Source organism: Rhinatrema bivittatum, chromosome 1, assembly GCF_901001135.1.
Source record: "Rhinatrema bivittatum chromosome 1, aRhiBiv1.1, whole genome shotgun sequence".
Taxonomy (NCBI): Eukaryota; Metazoa; Chordata; class Amphibia; order Gymnophiona; family Rhinatrematidae; genus Rhinatrema; species Rhinatrema bivittatum.
The window spans coordinates 341,622,303-341,634,653 of NC_042615.1; the positions used below are offsets into that span (position 1 = coordinate 341,622,303).

At 46.7% G+C, this 12,351-nt stretch overlaps 1 protein-coding gene across 12 annotated transcripts in view; it reads right to left on the reverse strand.

The window, feature by feature from the left end:
• Positions 1-12,351, reverse strand: part of SEC31A (SEC31 homolog A, COPII coat complex component) — a 236,320-nt gene that overhangs the window by 175,282 nt on the left and 48,687 nt on the right. For all 12 annotated transcript variants that reach the window (XM_029598987.1, XM_029599022.1, XM_029599015.1 and 9 more), the window contains exon 7: positions 11,608-11,750. In XM_029598987.1, coding sequence (XP_029454847.1) covers positions 11,608-11,750 — 143 coding nt within the window. The remainder of the gene's footprint in view (positions 1-11,607; positions 11,751-12,351) is intronic.

Sequence of the window (12,351 nt, forward strand, 5' to 3'; positions counted from 1 at the left end):
CCTTACAACACACAAATGAACAGACTCCCAACTGGCATGTTATAAGCAGGGATCTATGCCTGGCTTCAACTGCTGACCTGATTTTTCACCTTACCTCTTCCTCCTCATGTTAAACTACTAGTGAAAAATCAACCGAAAAGAATACTTCAACCTTTTAGAAAAGAAAAAAAAAAAACAGGAGTAGTGGTTGGCAGTGCTGTGCAATAACAACTCATATCTTCTGAAATTACCTGTGTTAAAAATGTTGGTGCAAGCTGGATAATGTCAACTCTGGGGCCTGGGCAGTTGCCAACCACAACCATGGCTTTTTCCCTACTATGGAGATAGGGCAGTGCACCCCACCAAAGAAAATTAGGAAATATTTGCAAGCTGCGGAAAGCTGAAGCCTGCCAGACAACTGACCTGGCACCAGGGTAGAAGGATCTTTAGCCGTCACACAACAGCACTTTTAAAACACGTAAGCACAACTTATTCCAGAATTACTGTTATAAAGCTCTGAGCAGCACATCATGATTTCTAAAAAACTGCCAGATCCAGTCCTGCTGTCATGCCTGAACTCCTAAGTTAACTGATGTACAGAAAATTGTAGGATGTGGGAACAGCGCAGTGGAATGTCTGTGGAGCAGCAGTATTTAGAGAAGCTTTTTAGAAGCTTTTGTTCTTCCCGATAGAGAATGTAGAAGAAAGCAGCCCTTTTACAGCTGCACCAGACTTGCAAAGAATTATATATATGTTTATTTTGCAAAGATTTTGGGCAACAACAGGTACAGAGAAGGGCAACCAAAATGATAAATGGGATGGAACAGCTTCCCTATGAGGAAAGGCTGAAGAGGTTAGGGCTGTTCAGCTTGGAGAAGAGACGGCTGAGGGGGGATATGATAGAGGTCTTTAAGATCATGAGAGGTCTTGAACGAGTAGATGTGACTCGGTTATTTTCACTTTCGAATAATAGAAGGACTAGGGGGCATTCCATGAAGTTAGCAAGTAGCACATTTAAGACTAATTGGAGAAAATTCTTTTTCACTCAACGCACAATAAAGCTCTGGAATTTGTTGCCAGAAGATGTGGTTAGTGCAGTTAGTGTAGCTGGGTTCAAAAAAGGTTTGGATAAGTTCTTGGAGGAGAAGTCCATTAATGGCTATTAATCAATTTTACTTAGGGAATAGCCACTGCTATTAATTGCATCAGTAGCATGGGATGATCTTAGTGTTTGGGTAATTGCCAGGTTCTTGTGGCCTGGTTTTGTCCTCTGTTGGAAACAGGATGCTGGGCTCGATGGACCCTTGGTCTGACCCAGCATGGCAATTTCTTATGTTCTTATGTACATTTTTTTTTATCCATATATTACAGATGTAAAAACAAGACTGGGTAGATTACAACAAATGTGTGGATTTGTCCACATTTGGGATTTGCCATGTATTTGTTCTCTGTGTACCCGGCTCAGTCCAGACTCCTGGGTTTATTCATCCCTGCCAGCAGATGGAGACAGAGAAAGCTTCACTGACACAGCTTGATAAGCCCTGGTGCCACCTGCAGTACCTCAGTATTTCTCTGTCTCCAACAGATGGTGGCTGGTGCATAAACCTGCAGTCTTCGATTACTACTCTTTCTTTTTCGGGTGAGCCTTTCTCCCAGGGGTTTGGGTTCCGAGGTGACCCTTTCCCTGTTTGGTTGAGGTGGACGAGCTGGAGGTCAGTGACCTTTTTGTATGCTCGATCCTACTTGAACTGAGCTGGACAGCTCCCTTCAGCCTTAGAAGAGAAGTTCCCCTGCTATTTTTTTTAAATTCTGTTTGGTAAAGTTTAAAAAAAAAAAAACCCAGCTCCACAAGCTGTAAAAAAACAGCTGAGTGGTAAGGTTCTAGGGTCGTGGCCACCCCCCCCCCCCTTTTTTTTCCTCCGTGCTTTGCCAGTTTTATTTTTTTTCTGAGGAGGGCTTTTTCTTTTTTTTTTTCTCCTACCTCTGGGGGAATGATTTGCAGCTCGGCTTGCCGTGCTTGTGGTGTGGTCCCGGCGCGTCTCAGTCGTGCCGGCCTGTGCTCTGCGTCCGTTTTGGGGAAGGATCCTCCCTCCTCCCAATTGTGAAATTTAGGAAGATTGAGAGGCTTGTGGCAGCCGCAGTCGGGCCCACAATTGCTGCTGCCGATCGCGTTGGGCCTGCCGGCTCCCTTGTGGCGGGAGCAGTGGCCATTTTGAATGCTGATTCGCATGCACCACCATGTTCGGAGGTGGAGGGGGATCTCCCTCCACGGCTCTTCCCGGTCCACCTGAGTCCCCCTAGAGAAGCAAGGGGGTTCAGTGGGGGCTAGAACGCAAAATGTGCTAGCTCCAGGGCCTGTGGCGAATCAGGCCCCTGCCTTGCCTGCGGCAGCTCGCCCATTTTCCTCTGATTTTATACTCCTGTTTCACCAGGCTTATCTGGCTCAGCAGGAGGGTATAGGATGTCCACAGTTAGCTCTGGCATCTCATAGTCCATGCCTCCTGCCTTCGGGTTCTGCGGCAGAGCCCAACCGGACGAGAGATTTGAGACCCTCTGGAGTTCAGCGTTTGTTGCGCCCAGGGGGGGCGGCTAAGGAATTGGAGGTCTCAGACACCCCCCCCCCCCAAGATACGCTGGCAGTGTTAGGAGTGCTTGACAATGATCAGGGGCCATTCAACATAGATTCGGGAGATGTCCTGGGGACCCCTCCGATTCCAAAGGGGGATGACCCCATAATTTTCCGGTTGTTCCAGAGGGAGGAGTTGGCACCTCTGCTCCCTCAAGTTTTCGAGGAGATGGGGTTGAAGGCCCCTCAGGATGTTCTGGAGATAGATGGGGCGGATTCTGTCCGATGGCCTTAGGGCTCTTCCTTCCGTCTTTCCCTATCACAGGTCTGTGAAGCAATTGGTGGAGCGTGAGTGGAATTCTCCAGACTCCGGTTTAAGGGTGGGAAGAGCGATGTCAAAACTCTATCCCTTACCTGAGCAAACATTGGAGCTTTTTGCGCTTCTGAAGGTAGACGCGGCAATTTCCGCAGTGACAAAAAAGACCATTATTCCGGTTGCGGCCGCAGCGGCCCTTAAGGATGTTCAAGATTGGAAGTTGGAGCTTCATCTCAAAAGGATTTTTGAGGGGGGTGCCTTTTGCTCCAGTTTTATGCAGAGGGCCTGTCTGCGCTGGGTTCAGCATTTTCAGGATGGGAAGCACAACCAGGTTCCGAGACTTCTAACACAGATTGCGTGGAAGCCGTCCGTCGCATACATAGCGGATGCTCTCTGATTTCGTGCATTCGTTATCTCGGATTATGGGTTCCACTGTAGCGGTCAGGCGTTTGCTGTGGCTCCATAATTGGTCCGCGGATGTGTCTTCTAAGTCCCAGTTAGGGTCAAGGGTCGCCTGTTTGGTGATGATTTGGAACAGCTGATGAAACAGATGGGTGAGACAATGGTGCATAAGTTACTGCGGAATAGGTAGGCCTTTCAGTCCTGATCGCGTTTTAGGGACAGCAGAAGATCTTGTCCATCTAGAAGTTCTGCAGTGTCGCAGAAACCGTTTCTGCCTCAAGGCCTGGCTTGGGGTCAGCCCTTTTGGGGCAGCCGGAGACCTTTCAGGGCTCCCACGGGTGGGGGAGCTACAGGGGCCAAGGCTTCCCAATGAGGTGAGGACGGTTCACTCCGCCATTCTCTGCATAGAAGGTTGCCTAGTGCGGTTTTACAGGGAGTGGATCAAGGTTACGCAGGTTCAGTGGGTCCTCAGTGTGATAAGAGAAGGTTACGCGTTAGAATTTGTGCTTCCCCTTCATGCCCCATTCCTAGTCTCCCCCTACAGATTTTCAGAAAAGCGGCACACAGTTCGGGAGATTTTGCACAGGTTGCGAGACTTAGGGGCGGTAATCCTGGTTCCTCTGGACAAACGGGGCACGGGTCAATACACCATCTATTTCGTGGTGCCAAAGAAAGAAAGCATATTTCGCCCCATTCTGGACCTCAAGCAAGTAAATGCGGCATTGAAGGTCCCGCGGTTTCACATGGAGACTTTACATTCAGTGATTGCGGCAGTGTGCAACCAGGGGTTTCTGGCTTCCCTGGATCTGAGGGAGGTGTATCTTCATATCCCCATGCGTCAGGATCACCAGCACTTCCTGAGATTTGCAGGGTCAGCATGTCCAATTCCAGGCTCTCCCCTTTGGGCTGGCCACGGCTCCCTGCACATTCACTAAGGTTATGGTGGGGGTGGCGGAGACTCTTCGGCACAAGGGAGTGCTGGTGCATCCTTATCTCAATGGTTGGCTGATTCGGGAGAGGTTGTTAGACGGGTGCTGTGCTACGGTGCAAAAAGTTATTAGTCTGCTAAAGTCTCTCAGTGGGTGATCAATCGGGCGAAGAGTCACTTACAAAAGACTCAGACACTCGACTACCTTGGGGCTCATTTCAACATAAGGCAGGGCAAGGTGTTTCTCACAGAGGAGAGAATGACCAAGTTACAGTCACAAGTTCGGCGCGTGTTGACATTGAAGGTCCTCAGAGCCTGGGATTTTTTGCAGGTACTGGGGTCGATGGCCTCCCCGCTGGAGCTAGTGCAGTGGGCCTTCACGCATATGCGATCGCTTCAAAGGGCTCTGTTGGAGAGGTGGAATCCGCTGTCAGATGCCTTTCATCAACCGGTCTTGTGGATGTGTCAATCTGGATGTTCCGGATAGGGTGGTTCTTACTACTGTTGCCAGTCTCTCTGATTGGGGGGTGGTCTGAGAATGGTAGTCAGCCCAGGGCACTTGGTCTTCAGAAGAAGCTTCGTATCCTATCAATTGGTTGGAGACCTGGGCAGTGTGGCTGGCACTCCTCACCTTCCTCCCTCTGGTTCAAGATCGCTCGGTCAGGGTTCTTCGGACAATGCGATGACAGTAGCTTACATCAATCGTCAGGGTGCACCAAGAGTCAGAGTGTGGCCCTGGAAGCTCAAGAGCTGTTTCTCTGGGCAGAACAGTACTTGGCTAGGTTAGTTGCATCTCATATCACGGGCATTGACAACATGCAGGCCGATTTTCTCAGTCGCAAGAGCGTAGGTCCAGGCGAGTGGGAATAGGTGGATTCGGCAATGCAGCTCATCCAAAAGCGGTGGGGTTGTCCTCACGACAATTTTATGGCGACTCGGCTCAATGCGAAAGAACCTTGGTTTTTCAGCCGCAGGAAGGAGTACGGGGTCAAGGGGGGGACGCTCTGGTGGTACCCTGGCCTCGGGAAATTCTACTTTAAGTTTCCCCCTTGTGGCCTCTGGTGGGCAAGGTGTTACGTCACATAGAAAAGCATCCGGGGGATGTGGTGCTGGTAGCCCCGGAGTGGCCGCGTCGACCATGATTCGCAAATCTCGTCAATCAAGCTGTGGACGGACCGCTACGCCTCAGTTACCTTCCGTATCTTCTCCATCAGGGACCCATATTTTCCAACCAGGCAGATCGCTTTTGTCTAGCACCTTGGCTTTTGAGAGGAGACACTTGAGGTGGAAAGGATACCCAGAGGCGGTGATCGCCATGCTTTTGCAGGCTAGGCGGAAGTCTACTTCCTTCTTGTACGTTTGGGTTTGGAAGGTTTTTGAGGCTTGGTGTATGGCCAAAGGGATACCAGCAGTTAGGCCTCATTATCCCATATTTTGTCTTTCCTACAAGAAGGTTTAGCTAAAAGCCTTGCTTTTAACTCTTAGGGTGCTAGAGCCTAGCCTGCTTACAGGGAAAAGTTAAGGGCTACACCTTATCTTCCCATCCTGATGTGCAGAGGTTCCTTCGGGGAGTTAAGAATTTGCATCCTCCGGTGCAGGTGGTCTGCCCCCCCTCCCCCCTGGAACTTTAATCTATTTCTGCTAGTGTTGTGTGATGCTCCATTTGAGCCAATTCGGAGAGCGACCCTTAAGGACTTGACTTTCAAGCTCATCTTCTTAGTTGCCATCTATTTTGCCAGAAGGATTTCGGAGTTGCAGGCTTTGTCATGTCATGGCCCTTTCCTTCAAATCTCGGATTCAGGAGTCTCATTGAGTATGGTTCCTTCTTTTGTTCCGAAGGTGGTCTCTGCTTTCCATGCTAATCAGGCTGTCAAGCTCCCAGCTTCCCCAGAATTGGATGCTTCTGTGTCGCATGCTCAAGCTATTGGATGCCTGCGGGGCTTTGCTGCAATATCTCAAGGTTACTAATGATCTCAGGAGGTTGGATCATCTTTTTGTTTTATGGAGCGGATCAAAGAAAGGTATCCATGCCTCCAAAGCAACCATTGCAAGGTGGCTTAAGGAGGTTATTGGGTCGGCGTATATTATCAAGGACTGTCAGGTTCCTGAGGGTTTGTGGGCCCACTCAACTCTGGCTCAGGCGGCTTCATGTGAGGAAGCTCAGTTGGTGTCTCCATAGGAGATTTGCAAAGCGGCGACTTGGGAAATCACTGCATAACTTTGCAAGGCATTACCGACTGGATTTGGGAGATCCGAACTCCCGGTCTTTTGGCAAGAGTGTCTTGCAAGCGGGACTCTCCAGGTTCCACCCTCTTTAGGAAGCTTTGTTACATCCCAGGAGACTGGACTGATCCGGGTATGTACAGGGAAAGGAAAATTGGTTCTTACCTGCTAATTTTCGTTCCTGTAGTACCACAGATCAGTCCAGAACCTGCCCAGTTTTGGAGGGGGAGAGTCCTCCGCTCAGCTGTAATCCTGTCGGGATACTTTTCTTCGTTTATTCACAACTTACAGATTTTTTTTTTACAAGGTTTTATCAAGTTTTTGCACATAATGTTTTGGCTTGGGAACCGATCAATACTGAGGCACTGCAGGTGGCACCAAGGCTTATCAAGCAGTGTCAGTGAAGCTTTCTCTGTCTGCATCTGCTGGCAGGGATGAATAAACCCAGAAGTCTGGACTGATTCATGATACTACAAGAACAAAAATTAGTAGGTAAGAACCAATTTTCCTATCTCTCTCTCTAGAATACTATAAAAAAATTGTATTTACTAAAAGCTTTTCATATAAAGCTAGTTTTATATTTTGCATCCATTTTTTGGGAAATACAACAACAGCAGGTTTGAGAATCCTGCAGCCTAGTAGCAGAACCTGTTCGGCAGTACCGGGAATCAATTGGCATAGTGCGGCCCCTGAAGAAGGTTCACCGAAACACGAGCCGTGTCGGCTGAACATCTTCAAGACAGGGCCATCGCCAGCGTGATATCCCAGCTGCAAAACTCCGCTACGATAAGTGCAAATACTAAATGCAAATATTTACTGTCGGTAAACTGACACAAGTCGCCATTACAATAATATTAAGAGACTGATGATTATAAATATTAGACGGTGTAACAGTCATTTATATACCGCATATTTCCAACAGTGGCTACACAGGGCTATGGCTTTGAAAGCCCGCCACGATATATGAGGTCTCAAACTGTAAGACTACAAAGGCAATGGCTTAATATTATTTTCAAATGATGACATGCTAACTTCATGCATGAGATAGATTTGTATACAATAGAGAGTGTGCATGAAAATTAATCTCATGCATACTCATTATGGTTAAACTGAAAACCTGGGCAGAATGTGTCCCAAGGAATGGCTTGAGAATTACTGCTCCAAGGACCCCAGTATACTTGCCACATCTGACTCCTCATCCCCCTATTGATTCTAAGAGGGATCTCAGAGATTTAGGAGCCCCTACAGGTTCAAAAAGCGCATTGCTACTCTAGGACACTTGGAAATAGATCTTCAGTAATATATTGGGCTAGGATTAGCCCTAGCCCAGGGAGCCACCAAGCCTTAACAGATGCATTGACAATCTCAATATGCATGATGGTAATTTAACAACAGATATGCAGTAACAATCCCCTAAATGAGGGCAAATGCCAAACCCAAAAGTTGGAACCCCCCAAACAGAAAAACCACAAATCAACCCAAGGGGCTAACCACAACCTGGCAAACTTCTTTAAGTTCTGTGTATATATACATTCTGATAGTTCTTCCCAGTAAGCATGCCAGAACACAGACTTGCTGTTAACGGTCTTGAGAACATTAAGGGGCTGGGTCTCTGGACTGATCTGTGGTACTTCAGGAACAAAAATTAGCAGGTAAGAATCAATTTTCCTTTCCTGTTTGTAACCCAGATTAGTCTAGACAAGTGGGATGTACCAAAGCACTCCTACACTGGGCGGACCCGCGAAAGACCCCCTCTAAACACACTTTCGCAGAAGGTCGGCTCTCCTGGAGCCTGAACATCTAAATGGTAACAGCAAGATAAAGTGTGAAGAGAAGACCATGTCACTGCTCCTCAAATCTCCTGCGGCAACACTGACACTGAGCGCATGCAACCCCTCTGGAATTTTTCTCCTCTTACAAAGGTAGGCCGAAACAATTTCCTTCAGCCAACGCACTATCGTGCCCTTGGAGGCCTTGCACCTCCAAACAATATAAATAATTGATCCGATTGCCGAAAACGGTTTGTGACTTTTGCCTCTGGCGACTCAGACCAATTCAGGAAGGCAGGATCTCCAGAGTTTGATTTCAGATGAAATGAAGATAGCACCTTAGATAGGAATGAGGATACCATACGCAAAGACACCCCCCTAGTCAAAAATTTTCAGAAATGGTTCCCCCTACATGACAAAGCCTGCAGCTCAGAGATCCTTCTGAATGAAAAAATTGCCACCAAAAATACCACCTTCAGCGTGAGGTCCTATAATAACGCCTTTCTCAACAGTTCAAAATGGAGGCCCACAAAGCACCCACAAGACCAAGTTCAAACTCCATGCTGGACCCAATCTATGCACCGGCAGCCACAGCTGCTCGACCCCCTTCAAAAACCCTCACAACATCCAGATGGGAGGCCAACAACCTTTTCCCTGGAGTATTCCTCTTTGACATCCCAAGGCTGCCACCTGAACCCGCAAGGAATTGTAAACTAAGCCCTTGAAAATCACGGGATCAGAGTATCCATTTTGTCACTTGCTCTCAAAAGTCAAGTTGCGAGACAAAAGTGATCTGCCTGATCCGAGAAAACAGGACCTTGCCTTACAGCCCCTGCAAATGAGTTAATCTCAAAGACCCGTCCATTGCACGCTGAATCAGAATCAAGAACCACGGACAACGCAGCCTCTATGGCACTCCCAGTACCATCACCTGGCCCGGATGCCTCTCGATGCACCTAAACATTTGACCTGTTAATGGTCACAGAGGGAACTCGTACAGCAGGATCCTTGTCGACCATGGACGAACCCGAGCATCTATGCCCTTGGCTGCGACCTATTGTCTGTGGCTGAAGAAACTTGCTGCCTTAGCATTGCTCCTTGACACCATCAGATCCAAACAGGGACTGCCTCAATGAGACTGGATAAGGCCGAAGGCCTCTTTTAACAGCTCCCATTTTCCTGGGTCTAACTGTTGCCTGCTGAGATAGTCTGCTTGCACGTTGTCCACTCCCGTAACATGTGAAGCGGCTATCCCCTGCAAATGTTGCTCCACCCAGGCAAAAAGGTCCTGGGCTTCTTGGGCAACCGCACAACTCTTGGTTCCCCCTTGCAAATTGATATAAGCCACCATTGTCACATTGTCCGAAAACACTGACCATTTGATCTTGGACTTGTGGAAAGAATTCCACCAATGCCCTGCACACTGCTCTCGTTTTCAAGCGATTGATAGACCAGGGTGCTTCCACTGGCGAGCACAGTCTTTGTGCCATCCGTTCTTGGCAGTTCGCCCCAGAGTTATCCGGTTAACCTAACTGGCTAACTCCGCTCCTTCCGGGAATGCCCACTGCCCGCACCGGAACTCCTTCAACTTAACCATATCTATTCTAGCCGAACAACTCTATCTGGCTAGAATATAGCAGATCAGGATTTTTAAAATTGTAGTTTAGCCATTTAGACCGATAACTTTTTAGTTATTCATCTAACTGGCTTTTGAATATCTAACCCACTCTGTCTACACTTTCATCATGAAAGAACAAATATAGAAATATTCCAAAAGTAATTATGGAAAAAAAAAATCCCAAAAGCCTTGATTGCACAAGTCTTCGCACCCCTTGACTCAATGTTTGGTGGAAGTGTTTTAGCAGCAATAACACCCACGAGACTTTGCAGAGCGGGATGGTGCAGTTTTTGCTTACTCTTCTCAGCAGAAGAACATAAGCTCTTTCAAGTTGGCTGGGGACTGTCTGTGGACTGCAGTCTTCAACTCTTGCTACAGATTTTCTAACAAATGCAGGTCATGACTGGGCCACTCAAGGACATTCACTTTCTTCTTGCTGAACCACTCCATTCTGCTTTGTGCTTACTATCATTGTCCTGCTGAAAAGTGAATCTTCTCCCCATAGTCCCAGATCTGTGGCAGACTGGAACAGGTTTTCCTCTAGAATATGCCTGTACTTTGCACCATCCATCTTTCCCTTGATCTTCATAAGCTTCCCCCTCCCCACTGTTGCAAAGCATACCTTTAACATAATGCTGCCACCACCATGCTTTACTATAGGGATGGTATTAGAAGGGTGAAGTCATCATTGGAAAAATGGAGTCCTCTTTCTCTATCTGCTGGAACACGGCTTAAACCCACATGTCTGCACTGGTCTAGCAATATGAATTTCCTCAAATTCACTTTACTTTTATTTTCCTGGGTGGTGCAGTACAGATCTCAAATAGAAAAGGATCATTCCATCCTGCTAAGTCCATACCTCTCGAATCTTCTGTTTCAATTTGCAAATTCTTTGCTGCGGCACTGCTCCTGTGAATAAGTGTCAGCCAGTTCTTTTTTATAAATCCACTGCACCCCACTTTAATGTGTCTACTAATAGCACTCTCCTCCCATCCCTTTTCCTACAGCAGTTCAGGGTTAGATTCTGCGGGAAACGTCAGAAAAGTTTGCAGCATATTTGCATTATTTTGTATATTAAACAGTATAAATCTTTTTTTTACATTATAAAAATAAGAAGCAAGTTTGCTTACCGTAAATGGTGTTTTCCGTAGATAGCATGGCAATTCAGCCTGCTTATCAATGGAAAAAAATAGATTTCCAAACTCGCTTACATTTCTAAATAGATGCATTTTTGAGTTGGGGGGAAAGAGGGATATCGGATATCAAAGAGGGGAATCAAAGGGATTGGAAGAAGACTGAAGATGGAGGCGAGGTCAGAGAAAAAGGAAAGTTCTACCACCAAAATCCAACTCTTTTTGAACACAATATGAAAACCCTTACCCATTCTCATCACCTCTCGTTTATGCAACTGAAGTCACCTCCTCACAGGTCTCCCACTGAATCATCTATCTCCACTACAATCTATGCAAAAGTCAGCTGAATGATTTATCTTCCTCTAAGCGCATTAAACTCTACTGCTCCTCATTACCTTTCCTCTCATCTCCCTTACAGCTCTCCTGGATAATCTCAGTTCGAGCAAAATGTTCTCATCTGTGCCCTTATCCTTTACTGCCAACTCCGAACTCCATGCTTTTCACTTTGCTGCACCATATACCTAGGATGACTTCCTGAGACGGGGTATCATGCTCCCTCTCTAGCCCTGGAGAAGCAGGATAGAAAGAAAATAGGTACTAATTTTCTGTATGGCTAGGTTTGCCTTTACTATGTGCCTGATTGCAAAATGTTAAGGCTCCATGTATCCAGTACCTTGTGTGGTTTTCCATAACACGTAATGGGGAAGAAGCAAAGCGAAGATCCCACATCTGTATGACAGGCAGTCTGTCATCCTCCGAGGAAAGCACCATCTGAGTGGCCACATCAGGATGCCACGCCATTCCTGAGCAGCGCATCTGCAGAGACAGTTCAGGTCACATCATACCCGCATCATGAGTCAACAACATTAATTTCCAAAACCCCTGGCAACAGGCAAACAGACCGTACTAATTTCACTCAAACTGTTAGATACCCAGAAAGTCTCTTCCACTTTCTCCATCAGGTTGAATTTCCTGTATCCTGGTCTAAAATGCAACCTCTGACAATATTTCGCACAAAAGGCCAGATGTACTAAGGGTTTTCTCTCATTGGGGTCTATAAAGGAAATGTTTTAATACACATGACCCTGTATGAACACTCACTCAAGTATTACATGTGCACAGATCCTGCTATTTTCCCAGTTTTGCAGACACAAATACAGATAGTTGAAATTTGAATTTCCTGCATATTTATTTTCACCTTATTTGAAATCTATGCTACCATGCTTGTGCTCCTCAAAGATACACTGTCTACCACAATCTGCAAACTGTAGACACAATATTGTTGAGTAAACTCTCCGACATGAGAGTTAGGATTAACAAGTGAGTGAGAAAGGTAATTATGGAATTTATATAAATAATTGCATTTCAAAACCATTCCCAACTCTGCATTGCTGTAAACATTTGAGCAGATAGAACA